The sequence below is a fragment of the Camellia sinensis genome, chromosome 1, assembly GCF_055761805.1.
Source record: "Camellia sinensis isolate YWXY chromosome 1, ASM5576180v1, whole genome shotgun sequence".
Classification (NCBI taxonomy): domain Eukaryota; kingdom Viridiplantae; phylum Streptophyta; class Magnoliopsida; order Ericales; family Theaceae; genus Camellia; species Camellia sinensis.
Genome location: NC_138961.1, coordinates 5837687 through 5859068, shown reverse-complemented (window position 1 = coordinate 5859068; position 21382 = coordinate 5837687). Strand labels below are relative to the sequence as shown.

Here is a 21382-nt window from a genome sequence, read left to right as displayed (position 1 = left end):
TCCAATTTCGTTTTTGTGTTGATTTGTGAAGAGTATTTTGGTCCACGAAATAATTAAAAATGCGCGCCATATAGTTCAGGGACCTAATGTATCACCCTTTTTTTTGGTGTCCTTTATCCTCTAAATTACTATTATTAGGGACCTTAAAAAAAAATTCCCTTAATTCTTTCAGGTGAGTACATTATTCCACCATCCTTTGAGAATACTAGTAAAATCAATGGTAATAAAACAAGCAATTTGACTATCCGTATTGCCATTTTGGCGGCAAACAAAACTGTACATGAGTATGTCATGGACAGTTTCAAAAATTTGATATTCAGATTTGTCATCAATATTCCAAGAATAAATGCTTCTACCATGATAAGATTTTTGTTCATGAAGAAAATCTTCTTCATATCAAATATTCTGCAGAGTAGGTCGAGGATAATAATAACAATTTGGAGCCAGTTTATTAATAAAATAGGTTCGGTTAATAGAGTCTAGAGAAAGGAAATTTTGTTGAAGTTGCAGAATATGATGTAATTTGATGTCTTCTATAGAGTCTAGAACATTAACAGAAGAAGATCCTCTAATATTTAAATCTTTCATTTTAGTAAGCAAGAAATTAGCAAATTCTTCAATTTTTAGAAGTAGATGATAATTTAAAATTAGAGATTGCAACAGGTGGTTTGAGGTTAACATGATGAATAGAGGAGGATTGTACTGTTCGTGGAAGGTCACTTTTAGTGAGTATAATGTCCACAGATTCTTCAATACGAGTTAATTGAGATCCAATAGGTTGAAAATGGAGGTTAGAATAATTATTTTGTCTAATTACAGCATTAAGATCACTGACCTTACAATATTGTCCTCATTTAGATTTATGGGTTGTTGGACGAACATAAGCAAAAATAGATAAAGGTTCGGAATTACTAGTGTTATTAGATTCTAACTTTACAGATTCAGTGGGTGGATGTAGAGAATTAAAAGTTTTACCTTCAATAGTAGTCAAGTAAGATATCCATAATAGTGACAAATTCATAAAACCATTATATAAAAGGAATAATTTTCTGGTATCTTGACAGATGATAATAAAATTAATTTTTGTAAAATTGCTATTGATGTTTATCATATTTTGTAAAATGCCATTCCCAAAATTGTTTTTGAGATGCTGAAACTCCTTATTAATATGTTTAGTTTTCTAAAAATCCATGTGGTATATAGTTTTCTAAAAATCTAAGACCTCAGACAAAAAATTCATGTTGACTAGAGGATACAGAATTTCTAGGAGTTTGGGGAATATCAATCTCATAAGGTAGACTTCTAGGTATACTGGTACTAGACATACTCTTACCAAGAATTTGGGAGGTTAGTCTACGGAAACAACGTCCTGTATTTCATGATGCACTACAGGAGTATGAGGCATAGCTTGTTGAAATCTTCAATGTTGAGGAAATTCACTTTGATTTCATTGTATTTTTCTTGATATTGAAACATTAGAAGCATACATATTAGTTTCAAATAAAACTGTTTCCCATAAACACAACTATTTTTTCTAACATAAGAAGAATGAGTAATAAGAACTTTAAAATAAATTCTATATATAAGAGATATAGGTCTAGTTATTAACAAAATCTAATAATAAAATAAATTTAATTCTTTTAACAATGTTTAAATTTAAGCCATAAAAATAAAAAATATTTATATTTTTTTAAAACTTTATTACGTAACTAAATAATATAAAAATTAATTTGTGTCTGTTTATTTTTTGGTTTGAATTTGATTAATCTCATTGCATTTCTACAATGAAATTAAAATTTAAAAAATCACAATTAATGGGTTTAATATTGTAAATTAATGGGTTCAATTTTATTTACAAATATAAATAACTAGCGTTTGGCACACGCGATGTATGTGCAATTCAAATAAATAAAAATAAAATAAAATATTTATAATATATTGTATGCTAGTCAAGTGGTAAAAGTTTTATTCATCTGACATAAATCCAAGGTTCAAATCCTTTCCTTTCATCTATCTCTATTTTTTTTTTTAAATAAAAAAATAGACACAGATAAGGCAAATTTTATAAAAACAATTTAGAAAGATGGCAATTTTGAAACTATTTCTCATCAATGGAAATTCACTGATAAGAGAAATGGAAGTTCATCTCAAACCAAAACTTCAATGCATAAAATTTCCTTAAACTTTTCTGCATATGATTTTGTCATTTCCATTCTCTTGTTTAATTGTGTTCTCATTTTATTAATTTTCTTTTTGCTTTTGTGTGTATTCGGAAACAAAACGCAAAAACCAATGAAAAGTTTTTAAAAACACCCATTGCCGTCCCAAAACAGTTTTTCAAAATTGAAAAACAACTTTTTAATATTTCTTAAATAGTGAGTTACTTTCAGATTTTTTTTTCAAAAACAGTTCACCACACAAAATTTATCTTCCAAAAAAAAAAAAAAAAAATGAACACAATCAAACAAAGTCGGATCAGATTTCCCTCATAAGAAACAGGAATCAAAATCAATTGAATGACAAACTACTAGTTTCCTGTACTAACAATATCTTTATAAACATCAAGCATCGGAAACGTTTTGTTCAGACGTTTGAACGAATCTTTAGAAATAGCATTCATTGCAAAGAGCGAATTCGCCATCTCCATGGCCTCAGACCGCCACCCTGCAAAACCAATTCCTTCAATCAACAAAACATAAGTGGTTTCATTTGGCCTGCAGCCCTTCTCCACCATCTCCGCTAACTTGCCAATTGCATCATTAATTCTATGAGCTTTGCACAACCCAAGAATCACAATATTGTAGGTTATAACCGTTAGCTGAAATCCACTCCCCTCCATGTCTTCCAACAACTCGAGTGCCTCATCCACCATTCCATCTCTGCACAAGCAAGACACCAGCGAATTGTATGTAAATTCATCGGGATCAATCCCTTTCTCTATCATCTCTGAAACCATTCTCAACGCCTGAGTCCTATCCCCATTGTTCCACAAAGCACTAAACATAGTGTTGTAAGAACTCACATCTGGAGGACAAGAACCAATTTCTCTAAGTTTCTCAAAGATTTCCATGGCCAGATCAGCATTCCCATTCTTGCACAAAGCAGACAAAATTGTATTGTAGTTCACAATATCTGGCAAGCAACCATTTGAGATCATACAATCGATGAACTCAATCGCCAAATCCAATTTCCCCTCTTTGCATAGTGCTGAAATCAATGGATCATAACTGTAAGTATCTGGACTCAATCCTTTCTCCATCATAAGCTTCAAGACATCAGCCGCTTGATCAATCTTGCCTTCGCGACAAAAGGAGCTTATCAAGATGCTATAAGTAACCACATTTGGCTCACAACCTATGGAATACATTTCAGTTACTAGCTTTTCACCATCATTCCATTTCCTCGCTGTCAATATCGCCCTCAACAACATATTATATGAGATCACATCCGGTTTAAAGCCCTTACCTGGTAAGCTCCTAACGAAGGCAAAAGCTCGATCCAACATTCCTTCCCTACACAATCCCCTAACAATTGCATTATAAGTATACATATCCGGTAGAAGCCCTTTCAATAACATTTCATCGAATAGCTTCATTGCCTCATTTATACCGCCTTCAAGAACAGTTGCCTCTATCAAGATTGTGTAGGTGATCACAGTAGGCTCACAATTATCATCCAACAATTGATCCAAAGCCTTCAAGGCTAATCTCAGCTTCCCTCTACTACAAAGACTTCCAATCATTATATTATATGTGATAATATCGGGTGAAAAACCTCGATCTCTCATCCGATTCAGCACTTGATTAGCTGATTCAATCTGATTTAGCTTACAGAAGCCATTGATCAAAGCATTGTAGGCGAAAACATCAGGATCACCATGTGATTCTAAAATTTCCATAACTCTAATTGCTTTTTTAAAATTTTTGGAATTGAAGAAGCCCTGCATTAGCTTTGTACAAAGAATCACGTCAGGTTTATAACCCTTGTTCTTCACCAAACACTCAAGAAAGTAGAGTGATTCATTGAATTTCCCTGACTTGCAGGACCTATTGAGCAGTTTGATCAAATGGGTCTCTCTGCAACCATGAGATTGCAAAAGGGTAGGTCTTGTTTCAGCACAAACCTTCACTACTTTTGGTGGGTTTCTGGTGATACTGTCATGAGGACTAGGGTTTATGCAGCTCAATAAAGAATTGTGATGAGGATATGGAGTGGGTTTGATCAGCAGCTGAGTACTAAAGGCAAGGCAGTGAGGAAAGAACTCAGCAGAATGGATTGTCATTGGTTAACCGTCAGGGTTAACTCGAATGGTAAGTAGCTCAACTTCATATATCAAAGGTCAGGTTTAAGTCTTGATATCCTACTTCGCTCAATATGTGAGGGCAGTGAATGATTGCACATGTCCTGAATTTACACTATTCCAGTGAGTCAAAAGATCCTACCTAAAATCAATTTTCGTTTATCAAAAAAAAAAATTTGTCATTGGTTGCTAGTTTTGTGGAGCTCATTGCTCATGGCTGCCCATCAATTTTCAAAAATGAGAGAGAGAGAGAGAGAGAGTACCTGTAGTGAGTAGAGGAATATGGAGGCCATGGAAGTTGGCCGTTTGAAGTAGTGGAGCATTTGATACATTTAATAGATTTCCATTGGATATCATTAGATCACATATAGATAAGGTGGTAGTCTGGTTGGCTACTGGGTCGGATCAAACTAACTTGATCCATAATGCTCGACAGGGTCAGGCCTACAAACCATACACAAATGGCATGATAAGCTATGACTAGGGGTGGGCCGGGCCGAGCTTGTATACTACATCAAGCTTGTCTACTGTGACCATTAAATATTTAAATATAATATATATATATATATATATATATATGATTGAACTTATTTACTCATAAGTTTAAAATAATTTTTTTTACGTAATCACTTTTTATTTTGATAATGAGAAGTTTAAAACTTTTTAAATGCGTTTTGTATTTGTAAAATGATCATTTGATATTGACAAATTTATCAAATCAAAGTGATAAATGATTTGAGCATTTTAAATTTTTTTTGTGAGTTTTGATTAATTTTTAATTTATTTATGTTAATTAATATTGAAATATGAATGTAAATAGTCGAATTGTATTTTTTAAAATATTTTTACAGTAATAAATTTATTACTAAAAATTGAATAGGACTTTCTAACCCATAAGTATATTAAGTCTGCTATTTGTCAAAACTCTTCACTTTTCTAAATCCGTCTAAAAAATGACTTTTTAATTTTTTTTTCTTTAACTTTTTTTAATTTGGTCCAACTTATTTATTTATTTATTTTCTTTTTATCCAGTGCTACATAACAAATGAACTGACTCATCAAAATGGCGCCAAGGTGAATCTCACGAGCCAAACAATACCCTTGCACAGATTTGGACTCAGAGAGAATCCATTCTCTTTAGGAATATATTGTGAAACAGTCACCAAATTGCAACAAGTTCATTTTAGGAGCACGGATTATAAACACCAACCTAACCAAGGATGTCGCTGATGATTATCATAGCTGTAAATCTAATGTTATGATCATTATATTTCTGATAAACAAAATATGATAAAACAATGTAATCCTTGCAACATTTTGATTCTCTAACTCTGATGAAAACAATACGGCAAGTACTGTTCAATACATGAGCATTGGTATGTAATTTGGATAATAAGGATAAATATATATACCCATCATAAAATTTAAAAAACAAACAAATTATGAACTTCATAAAATGATAGGAGAGGTTAATCCATATGGAATGGTTAATTAACAGCATCCACTCAAGCTGATCAAGTGAGATAATTTTAATTCAAAAAAACAAAAAAAATTCTGAACAATTTAAAATGTCATGTATTCATTATTTGGAGTACATATGATCAAAACAAGCAATAAGAATGTGGAAGGTGATCTTATATTTCTGAAGAAGTCTAATTCTTTTCAACACTACGGTTATTATACGCTTTCGTGTGTACCCTGGAAGGAATGCCAAAGAAAAATCTTTTCTGGGCATACCTTATTTATAATCGTCTTCAGCTCCTCTGCCGGTCACTTCTCTCTAAACTCAATACCCATAAACTCTGAGATTTGCTGATGTGCACAACAAAACAAGTAAAGGAACATCCAATTAAGAACTAGTTGAAATATGAATGATCTGAAAATTCAAAGAAAACTGAAGAAATTCCTATTACCTTTGTCAGCCACAAGAGGTAAGTCGCAGAAAACATTGCCTGTGCTTGGAAATCTTCGTAGTCATTATCTGGAATAGTTGAGCAGGAACAGACGAGTTCCAACTCAGTATCCATAAAGACACCAATCTCATGATTCATAGTATCTTTACGATCAGAATGGCTGGATATATCATGAATATCAGTCACGAAATGCTTTGTCCAACAAAAGGAGAGGAAGCGGCGATGAAGCCATAAGGCCTGCCAAAGACAATAACAGGCCATAAGGATTATTGCAATAAATCCTATGAGACATGGGTACTCACAAAATATTGTCTCACCTCTCTCCCTATGTACTGCTTTATCAGCATCTCATTCCAGTCAAGTTCCTCCTGTTGCATCACATGGTAAAAATTTCAAGATAATAAGCTTAAAGAGTTTATAGAAGCATCAAGAAACAGAACCATAAGTTGCAAAGAACTACTAGCTAATCAACAAGATCCATCATAATAATGTGATGTTGGTGGTGACGGGTGTAAGATGGTGGAGGTTGATAGTGGTCTTAGAAAGAAATGAGGTAATAATAATGATTTTGATGATTGAATAAATAAAATGTTCAAATGATAATTTTGTCAATAGAAAATACTCTTTACATAGGCAATGTGATGACATACCATCCACCATACAGACACATATATCTTGCAGAAAATGGAAAATTACTAGGCAATGACATTCGCTTAACAAAAAAAAAAGAAAGAATAATAAATAGAAATAATAAAAATCAAGGGGATACCTTCCACAATTGACGAAATTCTGCATTGTAACTAGAAGATGAAACTGGATCTTGTTTATGTTGCGACTCCTCTAACATCCTGAGCATTAACCGCTGCAAATCAGTAAAATCTGTAACCGTCAGAAAGATGATTCTCATGCATCACCAAAATACTGCATGGTATTGCTTAAAATTTCACTGATTTTGGCAAAGGTAATCATGCATATTTTTTGTTTGATCAGCAACAAAAAGAAATATTATTAAAAAGGAAGAAGAGTGCAAGACAATACGAGAGCAAGGAAAGAACAACCAAAACAAACAGTCTCTTATTGCACATATCACACACCACCCTCATATCTCTAGAAATAAAAATAGTGGAATCCCTTTAAAAGAGGGGATACTGAGACCCAAAAAGAAGACAGGTAACAAACTTTATCCCATAAAGAGTCAAGAATCTCTATCTTATCCTAAAAAGTCCTAGCATTACACACCAACCAAATAACTCAAAAAATACAACCAAAAAATAAAAAAGAAGAAAGAAAAAAAGACGCAATTCCACAAGAAATTTGCTTTCTTGTTGCACCCAAAACACCTACATTGGATCAAAAGCACTAGGCAACTAGAAGCCAGTGGCACCCTACAAGAAAAAGAAACCAATTCAACTGCTTCACGATGTATACTGCAAAAGCATGTAACCTTTTCTTTATGAGTTCTATGTTATTAACCAGGCAATGTTGTTTACCCCTTTTTCCTTTTATTTTTTCTATTTAAAGTTAACAAAGAAAATCTGGCAAAGACATACAAACCTTAGTTTGGTGACATTGCATCGTTGAGGTTTGGCAAAGTGTTTTCAACTATCAAGTTCTCCCTACGGTGAGGGGGAGCATGCGGCCATAATGTAATGACTGAAAAAATGTAACAATTTTGTGGGGAGATTGTCGGTAAAGGAAAACAAAGGAACACACCCAGTAACAAGGCATCAAGGCAATAATTTCGTCAATGGCCTTTTGAACAGAACGCCAGCATGGAATGCACTTCCACATTGACCATATATTGCAAAGACCCAAAAATTACTGGAAAACTAAAGCATTGATAAGACATGATCCATGTGGTAGAATCCAGAAATATATGGATAAAGGCTGAAAATGATGATAATTATCAATTAGTTGTCACTGTCCACAATTCTGAAATTGAACAAGATTATGAGGATAAATTTGAGCCTTTTTAAACAAATGACTTCTATAAACCAGGAAGGATGCCATTACACGTAACACATAAAAACAGATTTACACATTTACATAAATTTCATGCACTAATAAAGTGAGATTAAAAAAAGAATCAAGCTTGATTAACGTCGAAGGAAACTCACTGTGCGATAGTGAAAGCAGGAACTATCAGCAATGTGCAATCAAGTCCAACCTCTGGATTTGTTCAACTCGTTCAGCACCTGAATGCAGGGACATAATGGAGAAAAAACCAGATAAGGCAACTTAAAGACTAAGGTACCGTTTGGTTTAGTTTCTAAATTAACATTTGGATCAAAAAATCAAAAAACATGTTTGATTTATCAATTTTCAAAACTCCTTTCAAAATTGTTTTTTTCTCTCTCCTCTTTTTATTTATTTATTAATAAATCAATCAATCACTTTTTCTCTCTCTCCTCTCTCCTCTCTTTTTCTCTCACATTTTACACATCAATCAATCAAATTCTCTCTCACACCCATCTATTCAATTACAAAAAAAAAAAAAAAAAAAAGTACAAATCATCTCAAAATTATTTTCAAAACTCATGACCAAACAAATTTCCAATTTTCAAACTTCTTTCAACAACTTATCTTTCAAAATACAACTCAAAACTCAAAACTCTTTTCAAAAACTAAACCAAACGGAGCCTAAAGATTCAAATATGATAATTTCTCCATGGATGCACCAGTGCTGGCACATATAACAATGAACAAGCAACAAAAATAATAAGAAATAAAGGGGAAATTTGATCGAAACTCTGAAAAAGAATACAAACAAGACAGATATACAATGGTGAGCACCATACTTTGAAGAACATGAAGGCCAACATACCACAACTTCCAAAAACCTAACTATTCTAGTGTATATTTCAGAATTAGTGGAATGAAAATTAACACAGAAAAGTAAAGCAATGGTTTCAAAATGCTAGTAAAATCCGGAAAGTTTAGAATCTTACCTGTCCTCCTGACATATGGGAAACTAACCAGCATCGGTGATTCCATGCACGATAATTCATTTTTGATTTCTGCAGAGAAAAAAGAGAACCATATTAATAAAAGAGCCTTTCTTTTGGCCCTTTTGAAGCCACAATAGCTAAATTTTATTGTGTAACATCTGATGGAGACATTAAACCTTGTGAAAACCTAGAGAACATTTGACGGATATAATTCAGAAGATTCAGCTCAAGAAGGAACCTCAACTGAAAATTCAATAAGCAGTTCCTTGGACAATCTAAAGCAATTGAACTAAATTCTGAAATGGCGCTCTAAAAATCCAATACTTTATGCTCGTAGCACAAGATGACAAGATCACTTCAGCAGAATTATGAAGTAGACAAGAGATTTCAAATGGAGGAGTATATGAGCTAATATTATTTTAAAGAATCAAAGGGGAAAGTAGAGCCCCTTTGGGAACAACATACTGGCCTAAACGGAAAAAAAAAAAAAAAGACAAAATAAAATGAAATAATGAAGCCTTGGTCATTTAAAGATTAAATGCATTTAGTTCCTGAATGAAAATAACCTCAGCTATTTTTTTCACTATTTCAGATTCTTTTTCCACAATCCCTTGCAGATTTGAACTCTTTCCATCAATCATCTTGATCACCCATCACCTATCAATAATTGACTTCAATAAGAATCCACTTAACAACAAGAAAAATACAAATAACTATCTAGAAAAACATATCAAAACCTTCAAATGCAGGAAAACACGCATGTACATATATATACACATACATATACAGTTATCCCAGTCAAATCACAGATACACTAGTGCAGGAGATCATGGACAAATAGCCTAATTTTGTCCTCACAAAGTCTTTTTTTTGGGGTCAACCAACAACAAATACTTTTATCAGTGCATTGCCTACTTAAGTGTAAAGCAACTCCGCTTAAATAAAATTGCCATTACCTATGGCTCCAAGAGCATTCACTTTTAGGCGCATATGAGAGAACCAATGCAGACAATAACAGTTCATCCACAAATATTTGAGAATGTTGCTTATTGGACAAAACCAGTTTCCTGCAAGGTACATACAACAGATAAAAAGGTATCATGATAAAGACTAGATGATATATAAAACGCAAATCACAGAAGATCATATCACAAATGACATCAGCGAGAAAACATGGTTCTAGCACAAGACACAAACATCTCTCTTCACATTCTCTCTTTTAGTAAAAGCAATAAATATCTCTCTTTATATCAAGAAACCAAGTTGAAGAGAGAGAAGCAGATGAAGAGTTTGAGAGGAAGATGAACAGAGAGAGTGAGAAATCATCAGAATAAACAGTAATAGAAACTACAGAGTTGAAAACTTTACTATTCCACAAAAAAAACTATAAAAATTTTCTCGAAGTTCCATAATTTCTAAATCTTGGCATTCATCTTCTTAAACTTTGAAAGGTATGCAATGATGTATCTCGTTTGTCCTAGTGGTGTGTGTCTTATTTTTAAGGAATGCAAAGTCGGGTAGGTAATAAAAAATGATTAATTACTGATAATAAATAACATATTTCATAGAATCTGGATCACTTGATAGTAAGTCACAGGCACAACGAAACATTTTTCAATTACCAGAAAGTTAAACTATAGACTAGTATTAATAAAGTACTGCACAGGTCAACTAGAAGAAAAAATGGACCGACACTTGAGAAGAAACACAACTCATAAGCATTTCAAGACAATTGCTATCGAACTTCCAAAAGTCAAAGTTAGCATCAAACAAAAACAAGTGACCAAAAGCAAATAAAGTTATCAACATAAATATTAGAAAGGGAATGACCTGGAATTCCACGCAGTGCCAAAATCACAGCTTAGCAACAACAGAGACCTGCTATGCTTCATAACTTCACTTTCAAGGACATCAAGGGAAGATGCATACCAACTTGACATGTTATCACTTTGATATTCATCTTTCTTTACAGATAAGTTGCTATGCATCTTGTATCTTTCAAGTGCAGCCATAAAAGTTTGTTTTGCCACATTATATAATAGCAGAAGAACCTGAGTTGAGATGCCCAACTTATGGTCTCTACACCAAAAAACTGTCTCTGAAGGATTAACTTTTGATACTCTGGATCCCAGGACCCTATCTTCTGACTGAAGCATAGTCCCAACAGAAGATAGGAGGGAACCACCAGCCTCTTCATTGAGCGTGACAAACTGGGATGGATGAATAAACCCCACTTCATCACTGAATGCAAGCAAAATATATTATAAAGATAAAACCAAGGCAATGAAAATAAGTGAACAACAAAATGTCACAAAGAATCTCATAAGGAAACTCCCCATATTCAGAATGAATCAAATTTCCTCTGTAAGGATTCGCAAAGCAAAAAAAAAAAAAAAATGAATTGTATAGCACAAAAAGAAGATGAATGATTTATAGATGTATATGTCACTTGGTCTGTTGTTGGACGGCTTTATTTAGCACAAGTCATTATGCTTCTACGATGACACAACAAAAATGAAGCTAACATAGAAAACTTTAAATATTTGTAATTATGTATGATGTGAACTAACTCATGAATTACGTGTAAATTATAAATTGTAATACCCATAGAAGGTATCAAAAACCAATATGTATGTATATATATATATATATATATATGAAGACATTTGAACCATGTGCAGTGCATGCACAATGAGAATCAAAGAGTTGTAGCCAATTTTGATGAGATAAAGGCAAAACAAGGGATTTATGATGCTTGAAAGAGTTAAACACAGTGACGACATGGTGCAATTGACTAAAATTTCTTATATCTGAAAATGATATATCAACAATGCTAAGATTGAACTAAAAGGGTACACATTTTCTTTAGCATTCCAAAAAGTACTATGTTCTACTTTGAACAGCCTCTGTAATTCTTTGAATTATTACAATTTAATATTTATATTTCAGTTATTTCATTCTCTGTTCTTTTCCAAAAAATTTTTTTTTTGATAACCCGTTGAAAATTTATTTGCAGAAAACTGAAAAGCCAATGAATACCCACATAAAAATTCAGTGAGATGCAGATTTAACTTTTTTTAAATTGCACATTCAGAATTCAGTCCCTTTATTTTTCTGTTATTGAGGAATCAGTTGAACATGCAGAATTCCTTATTGCTTTTTATTAGCTTACACAATCGAAGCGACTATTTAACCATAGATTCATCACCTAAGCTTGTTCCAACATCTATATATGCATGTGTACATTACATACACTTATATTAGATATATCCATATATTATATGAAATACTGCATGTTCTGCTTGAGTATACCCCATAGAACAAACAAACACACACACACACACACACACACACACACAAGAAGAATGGAAGAAAAAGCTTACATTAGAGGGTAAGAATCCAATATATCCTCCAATTGGTTCAACAAGTCCAGAGGGTTCAGTTGAGTCATTGTTTGATTTGCAAAATAGTATTTTGACCCCTTATTCAGTTGACAATTCACATCTTCTGATCCGTTTGGCAAATTAGAAAATAAAAAGAAAATAATTAGGTACACAAAATCGAAAATTTCTTCAGCCACACACAACAAAAACCAGGCATAATCTGCATTATGCACTTCAATTACCGAACAATGATCATTTACAAAACTAATCAATTATTGTGCAGAAGAATTAAACAATTTAGGAAGAACCAAGTAACCAGAACAATAGAACAACCAGTGTAAATCACAACTTACCAGTGTAACGACTTGAACCCTAATTTTTGTGTTCGAAAAAAAAAAAAGAAGGAAGAAATTGAGGAAGAAAGAGTATACAACACACCAAAATTGATCGAACAGAGAATAAGTACTCACAACCTCAGATCTTCACCCAGAAGCGAATGCGTGGTCGAGTGGTTCGTGCTAAGTCGATTGAGTCCTTTATCTTGCCGCGACTGTTATTTTCATTGGCCAAATTATTAATCGTTGAAGAAGAGAGGAGGGAGGAAAGGCAGAAAAGGAAGAAAAAAAAATTTGGTTTGATTTTGAGAGAGTAGTTTAAAAAGACAAATTGGGGAGCGAGTTTAGGAATTTTTTTAATTTGTTTGATTGTATATTTTGAAAGTCCTTTTGGAGTTTGAGATGATTTGATATTTTATTGTAATTGAATAGATATATGTAAGAGAAAAAATAATTGAGAAAAAGAGACGAGAGATAAAAAGTGATTGATTGATGTGTAAGAAAGAGAAAGTGATTTTGAATTTTTTTTGAAAAAAATCACAAACCAAAAAAATTTTGATTTTTTTTTTCTCGAAAGCAACTCTCCTTCAGACAAACAAAACAAGCCCTAAGGCTTTGTTTGGTTTGTATTTCTTAAAAAATTTTGAGAAAAATTCTCTACAAATAAATTTTTAAAAGTAATCAAACCAAACAAATTTTCTCAAAATTTTTTTTCAAAACTTATTTGGTTTACAAATTTTCCAAACAAATCTCTCTCTCATACACATCAAATCAATCACTTTTTCTAAAACTCTCTCTCAAAATAATTTTTCAAAACATCTTTTGAAAAAAAACCAAACCAAACAAATTTTCGTACTTTTTATCTCAAAACATATTTCTCAAATACAAACCAAACAAGGCCTTGTTTGAAAAACAGAAATGATAGCTCCCTCTAACTTAGAGGCTTCAAAAGGGTATTAATGGTGTGAAAAATTAAAAAAATAAATCAGGGTGAAAATATAATATCACACGAGACTCATACATCAATTAGAACTCATACACCAATTTTTTTTAAAAAAATTACACTAAATTTTTGTTATTGTAATTATTTATACGGAATGAAATATTGAACTCATCCATCCTCTTTTATTACTTTGATTTATTTCTTCTGTTTTTTTTTTTCTTTTCTTTACTTCATTTTTTTTAATGTAATTTGTTCTATTTTTACTAAGAGTTATTACCTTTATATAAGTAGAAAATTTATAAAATAGGATTATTAATCACAAGGGTGGCAATGTAATTTTCAGAACTTCAGTAATAATATGTAATTAGATCAAATCTTAGAGAATGTCAGTGTAATTTATCAAAATAAATAAATAAATAAATAAAGTGGGTCAACTCAGCAAGTTTTTAAACTCAAGTGTTGGGAGCAAGTGTTTTTTATTTTTTTTATTTTTTTAACCACTTACAATTTATTACCTACACTGATTTCAATATATTAATAAAAATAGTATATATTGTCTCAAAATTGATTTTTTTTTAATTGAGTTTTTTATTTTTCATATATATATATATATATATTTATTGAATTTTTTAAATATTTTATATATTCTTTTTAATATACCTAATATAAATATGCTTAAAAAAATATAATATTATACCAAAAAATATAAAAAAAACAAATTATAAAAATTCAATATATTTTTATATTTTTGTGTATTCATTGATTTTTTATTTTTTTAATAAATATTTTACTTTTAAAGTATATCTAAAAATAAAAAAATTACTTAACATATTAAAAAATTTAGTAAAAAAAAAAGACAAAAATTAAAATTTTTACCCCATTATTGTTGATTGGACACAACATCAACATGAAATTCTCGAAAAACAGGATAATTACTTTCCCTTTCACCTTATCAAATACCTAAGAGCATCTCCAATGGTTCATCAAATTTTTTATCAAATCTGAGTAAAAAAAAATCGATTTCCTTTATTTGATATCACCTGCTCCAATGGAGAAATTTAGCTTTTCATCAAACTGCCGATCGACCGGGCAGACAATCGCCCAATGCAAAAAATGAAAAACTGAGAAAACAAAGAGGTGGTCGACCGCCTAGTATAAAATTTTCACAAAATTTTGCTTAAGGTGCTCATTTGGGGGACGTCCGGCCGGTTGTCCAGTGGGACCCACCTCTAACATAAACGCACAGTACTTTGGTGAAATCTGCTCCGCTTCTCATTTTGGTGAAACTTTTGGTAAATTCTCAATTTGATATCCGTTTAGTGAAACCGTTGGAGCCATAAAGTTGATGTTTGTTCATCAAATTCAAATCTGATGGCGAATTTGATTCACCGTTAAATATGGTCTAATACTTCATCCACCTCAATTTCCTTTTTTGTATTCACAATCATTACTCAAAAATCATGCACATCTGTCATCACTATCCCTTTATATTGCACCACTACAGTGTGAGTTGGTGTAAATAGGTACCGTTCCATATAACAAAGAACATTTGAACATTGATGACTAGTTTGACAATATGGAATCAAACAATTTTCCTCCGCTTGGCAAAGAATAACCCAATACAAATCATCGATTTGGCATTGGTTATTTGAATGATAAAACGAAAAATGATAAAATAGGCAATAAGAAAAGAATGACACAAAAGGGGTTCGTAAATTAAAAAATAATGAGAGGTTATTATAGTAAAGGGCTAGGAGTGAGGGAGGATCGCAAAGGTGAAGAGATTTCCAATAAGAAAAGAGGCACTAGATTGGTAGAGGTCATAGGTCTAGGAGTGGCATGATCGGCTTGGAAAAGGTGGGAGATTGTTGGGATTAGCATCAAAAGGGACGACTTAAGGTAGTGTCGAAAGGTAATAATGGTTAGAGAATGAGAACTATGGGATGAAAGATGTTGGTCGAAGTTAGTAGTAGTGGCTGGGGTACAAAGTGGCAGTTTAATTAGGTTGAAAAAGGGTCATGGACCTGGCCCAAATGAGTATAGGTCTGGATTTGGGCTGTGAATTTGAACTTCGATTCGGCCCATTGGACCACCCATTTTTGCAATAGAGATGATTCATTGGGTCATCCTTAAACCTGTCAAAAGTTATAAAAAAATGAAGGACAAATTACCCGTAAGCCATTTTTAAAAATTATGTGTTCTATTTAATCCCAAAATCTTTTAGATAGGCTCAAGAGTCACGTGCCCATTTATCTTCTCTTCCTTACTTCTTTTCTTTATCTCTCTTTCTCTAATATCCAGCGACGACTACAACTATGACCACGCGTTCATTCTTTTCTTTCTCTTTATAATCTATAGTCACCAATGACTGACGACGAACGACCACCATTAATTAAGGTTCATTGACAATCACCAAGCATTGACTCATTACTTCGCACTCACCGACAGCGAAGAATATGAGTTTCCGACGAAGAAGATGAGTAGATCTACCTCAAATTCGACTAGATCTAAACAAAAAAATAATTGCCAGAATACAAGCCTCTCTACATTTATCTATTTCCTTTGATCTCTCAGTTTTTTTACTTTTCTGTACTATGCACTTCTATTTTCCTGTTATAATAGAGAAAATTTTCAATTTTTAAACAAATTATTTTCGAATTTTAGTTACAGGCGGTAAAAACAACAAATTTTTGTGGTTTCAATTTTATTTATTTTTTGGTGCTAAAATGAATCATTCTTTGGAACTATAAAATTTTACAATTTCATAACATGTTTTTCAGTTTAATTAATAAGAATAAATGCTTACTAAAATCATTCTTTGAAATTGTAATATTTTATAGTTTCAAAACTTGCTTTTCAGTTTGATTAATATTGGAGATTATTTATTTAAATCTTACAAAAATTGAAAATAATATATGTTTTTTTCTCATTGTTGTTGTTTGTTGTTCTTACCTTCTTTTTTTTTTTTTTTTTTTTTCTACTTCTTCTTCTTTCAGTTTATCAATATTTAGCATATTTTGCTATATTTTTTCGCTTTAATTTCTTAATTTATTTTTTTCTAGCAACATTCTGAACATTCTGGTGAGTCTCTAGAGATATTCTTAACGTCCAACGAACATTCTAAACATTCCGATGGCTTCCGATGACGTTCAAAAAACTTTGACGATACTTCAGCGAATTACTGGTGATACTTAGATGGCTTCCAGTGATGTTGAACATTCCGACGAGTCCCTGGTGATCGTCTTACGAAAGTCCGACTGTAGTAGGATGTAGCAATGTCTTTAAATTTTAAAAAGGATATTTTAGCAACAATGAAAAAATATTTATTTTGGGATTAGATACATTATGAATTTTGTATATGGACCTATTGGTAAGTTCCCAAAAAAATAAAAAACAACAACTTGTTTGGTTTCACTTTTCAGGATTCATTTTTCTAAAAATTAAAAAAAATTATTTTTCGTATTTTTTTTTGTTTTCACTGATTTTTTTTAATATTTTAAGAATTTTTTTTAAAATTTTTAGATATATCTAACATAAATACACTTAAAAAGTATAATATTTATGAATTTTTTGTTTAAAAAAATTCACTAAATACTAAAAATATAAAAAAAATATGAAAATTCAATACATTTTCATATTCTTGTATATTTATTAATTTTTTAAATTATTTTTATAAATATTTTATTTTTTAAATATATTAAAGTAAATTATTTTTAAAAAAATAAAAAAAAAATTACTTAGAATTTTAAAAATATTTATTAAAAAAAAAACTTAATTTAAAAAAAATTAAAGATAAAAATTAGAAATGCCTCGTAGCTCGACATTTTAAGACTCGAATGGCCCGACTCTCTCTCTCTCTCTCTCTATCTTTCTCTTTCTCCTCCTTTCTCTTCTCTCTCTCTCTCCTCCTCTACCTTGGTCTTCATCTTCTTCCTTCTCAACTACGACGATGATGGCGGCATTGGTGGGGTTTGCGACTGTGGGCTCTCTCCCTCTTATATATATATATATAGAGATCTGTCACCTCCTATCCCTCTCTCTGATCCTCTCTCTGGCCCGATCTCACCTCTCATCACTCTCACCTCTCTTTCTTCTTCTTTTTTCTAGATTGTTGGCCAGCAATTTTCAACTGTGGCTGTGAGTGTGGTTTTGATTTTGTTTATTTGTGGCTCTGATGACCATTCCCACATAAGACCCCAAGTGGGTGCAACTCTGATGACCATTCTAATGGGTGATCTGCTCCCAATTCCATGAACTTTGAGGTTGCTTCTTGTTGTATAGTTGATAAGTGCGGAACACAATTTTTTGACATTTTCTGGGTATCTCTATTTCAAGTTTTTCTCTGGGTTCTCATGGATTAGATAGATAATTTGTTTAATAGTAATTTTAGTTTTTGGATTAGAAGAGGGTGAGATTGAAGATGAAGACAAACTGAATTTGGTAATGGTAATGTAAAGTGTTGTAATTTGTAAATACTTGGGTCTTTGGTTGCAAAATTGTGTTGGACTTTTTTTTGCACTGATGCAATTTAGCATCTGAGTTTCCGCCGTATGAGAAGCTTCCGGCATCGTTTGAGTCGGAGAAGAGTTAGATGTTCACTCGTTTGCATTGCGTCGGAGAGGTAGTCGGATGAGAGAGCAAAATGATTTCAGAATTTGGGAACATGTGATACAATACCATTAGCTACTCTAGCATTGAGGAAGGAGCATGGAGTTCTCTACTTGGCTCTCTATTGGGGACGGTCTAAATTGGGCCTAAGTAAGATGGACAGTTGAGATCAATTTATTAAAAAAATAAAAAATTAATTTTAATATATATATATATATATATTTTTAATAAAGTAATCTAAGTTGTTCATCTTTATTTGGCCCAATCTAGACCATTTATCTCTACTTGACTATAATTAGATGTCTAAAAAGGTAATTTAATTAAGGATAAAATTGTAATAAAAAAATTAATTGATGTAGTGTATTGAGAAAATGAGCAGTGTATAAATAAAATCACAGTGATTCTACTTGTACCACTACTTTACCTCTTTACACCCACCATCTCATTACAGCACTAAAAAAAAAAATTGATTCTCATTGCACCTATTATATTACCAAAACTAACCCTAAAGTAAGACTCTTCATAACTATTTCATCTCTATACATTAATAGTTTTTGGAGGGAAAATAAGGGAACAAAGAAAGTGCTCTTTTGGGAAAATAACAAAAAGCTGCGTTCAGCAGCTCCAAAAATGCAATTTCCTAAGTTGAGTGGGGTATTTTGGTCATTTTGTTGTGATGTGACACCATAAACAAATAATAATCCAAAAAGAAAAAAAAAACTTTTTACTAACTTCCCAAATCACTTTCCAAAAAAGTCAAAAAATTTGGTTAAAAGCCAAAAATCAGCTTTTAACCAACTTCCCAAAACACCCCAAATACATAGCAAGGGAAAAGAGAGAGATGCAAAAAAAGTGCATGCTCGGTTACACATTGCTAAACAATTTACATTCCTCCAATGTTATGTTGTTGGAAAAAATATGTTTATTCAGCGTTTTTGTTGCTATACATTTACAAAGTCACTTTCTTCCAAACAATGATTTTTAAATTTGTATCGGGCCTATTTGGTAATACAATGCTAATGAATTTGAGTTAATCCAGTGCCATGTTACCAAACTAACTTTTTTTTCCTAGCAATATGTTGCCGTTCGATTAGATGAGAACAAGAAATTAATTCGAGGCCACTGATGTAGTGCCTGTTCGGTGATATATTACTATACAAATTAGATTATTCTAGTGTCATGTTTTCAAACTATAATAGATTTGTCTAGCCACCTATCGTTGTATGTTGAAAGATTTATTTTTCCTTTAAGCATCCATAAAAAATATCCATAAATCAAACACGCATCTATAAAATCATACATAAAAACTATCCATAAAAATATTCATACAAACATCAAGTGTAAAAGTATCCATAAAATCTGTCATTGTTTGCATCCATCAATTAGAAGCCCATTTCATTAATGCTTGACCACTACTAAAAATCTAAATATAATAAATACATTTATACGTCAAATTATTAATAAAACTCAATACAAATTAAAAATAAGAAAAAATCATATTCATAAAAAAAACATAACATACCTTGTATGTAATGAATTAATGTATAGCGATCCCGATTTTCTGGACTCGGTTCTATGGTTGTCTGTTGTTGTATATGTTGCATTTCCGTCCTTTAATTCTTTGAAGTTGAGTTCAGAAATGCCTTGGGCGTGTTTCGAACAGGTTGGTTGAGTTTTGGTCTCAAATCTTGTTGTCTAGATTTTTAGTGATTCGCTCGAGCGGGTCTTGTTACGCTCGAGCGGAGTTTGCATCCTTTCAGTATTTTGTGCGTCTGCAAAAATACTGCAGGTGTGTTTTTCACGCTCGAGCGGAGTTCCTTACGCTCGAGCATGTCGCGCTTGAGCGGCTATCTTTGCGCTCGAGCGGGTGTTCAAAGTCTGTAAAAGTACTGGAGGAGTGTAATCTACGCTCGAGCGGGCCCATTTGCGCTCGAGCGGGTATTTTTGCGCTTGAGCGGGTTAAGTTTTTGTGCCTTACGCTCGAGCGTCCTATTCTTCGCTCGAGCGGACTATATGTATATCAGTTAGCAGCTGGGTCATTTTAAATCATTTTTTCGACTTTCTCTCTCTCTCTCTAACTTTTCAAAACCCTAATTTTGGTAGCCTTTCTCTCTACACACTCTCTCTTTCTAAGAATCCATCTAGTTCTAGAGAGTTTCTACCTTAGTTCCTTTGTATAAAAGGTAGAGTTTGGCTTGGGCTATCTTTGGATCCGAAAAAGTGTTGATTTGGAGCACCTTTGAGTTTCTTCATCTTTCCCTTTGGGCTTCAAACTTTGAAGTAGAGATAACTACTCATCTTTATGAGCTTTAACATAGATGTTGAGCATTTTGTATAAATGGTTGATTTGGGAAGTTAGGGTTTGAGATTTGAAATATTGAAAAGAGAGGTCTTGTTCCTTTTGAACTATACACGTGTATATGGGTCTTAAAATGAGGTTATGGATGTTTATTGATGATATTTGGACCTTTGAGTCAATTTGAGAAAAGGGGGAAAATACCATAGTTGGGTCTAATTGGATCATTTGTGTAATTAATGATATTTATTATGAGATAATAAAATTGGTTGGGAAATAATGAAATTGGGTAGTTATGAGAATGAATGGTGGAGTTGGATTGATTAATCACTCACCTTTGAAAATGTTGATAAATTATCTGTTTGATGCATTTATTATCTGTTTAGAAATAATTGCTTTGGGCTATCGGTGGGGGATAGTCTTGAATGTTGTAGACACTGCATGTTGATTAGGTGAATTAAAACTAATCAATTGAATATGTCGTTGAATATGACGGATAGAATAATACATTGAATATGTGCTTTACTTGATCATTGTAAATCATAAGTGTTTAATACATTGTATATGTATGTTGTTTGGGAGGAGATAAGGGATGTACTCTACGGTTTGGGAGGAGATAGGGGATGTACTCCTAAACCGGATGCTTGGGAGGAGAT

The 21382-nt window shown here is 32.3% G+C and overlaps 1 protein-coding gene and 1 pseudogene across 3 annotated transcripts; both read right to left on the bottom strand.

Annotated features, from left to right (window-relative positions):
- Window positions 1–2462: 2462 nt before the first annotated feature.
- Window positions 2463–4744, bottom strand: LOC145788780 (uncharacterized). Of its 2 annotated transcripts, none has more exons than XM_082871567.1 (2): window positions 4564–4744; window positions 2463–4442 (listed from the first exon to the last, which is right to left on the bottom strand). In XM_082871567.1, exon 2 carries the CDS (start codon window positions 4280–4282, stop codon window positions 2528–2530), a length of 1755 nt encoding a protein of 584 aa, XP_082727693.1. In that variant the 5' UTR covers window positions 4283–4442; window positions 4564–4744; the 3' UTR covers window positions 2463–2527. The 2 variants fall into 2 exon arrangements, with proteins under 2 accessions (XP_082727693.1, XP_082727696.1); XM_082871570.1 differs by having other exon boundaries at window positions 2463–4404; window positions 4564–4694.
- Window positions 4745–5723: 979 nt separating this feature from the next.
- Window positions 5724–13152, bottom strand: LOC114295997 (uncharacterized; annotated as a pseudogene). Its single transcript, XR_014331107.1, has 11 exons — window positions 13015–13152; window positions 12545–12665; window positions 10992–11402; window positions 10118–10228; window positions 9728–9818; window positions 9162–9230; window positions 8331–8408; window positions 6983–7075; window positions 6531–6581; window positions 6214–6450; window positions 5724–6112 (listed from the first exon to the last, which is right to left on the bottom strand). The product of XR_014331107.1 is annotated as an uncharacterized LOC114295997 (transcript).
- Between the last annotated feature and the right edge of the window lie 8230 nt (window positions 13153–21382).

Bases quoted from the DNA above. Each gene is read 5' to 3' on its own strand.
- LOC145788780 (XM_082871567.1), bottom strand. From the start codon at position 4,282: ATGACAATCCATTCTGCTGAGTTCTTTCCTCACTGCCTTGCCTTTAGT.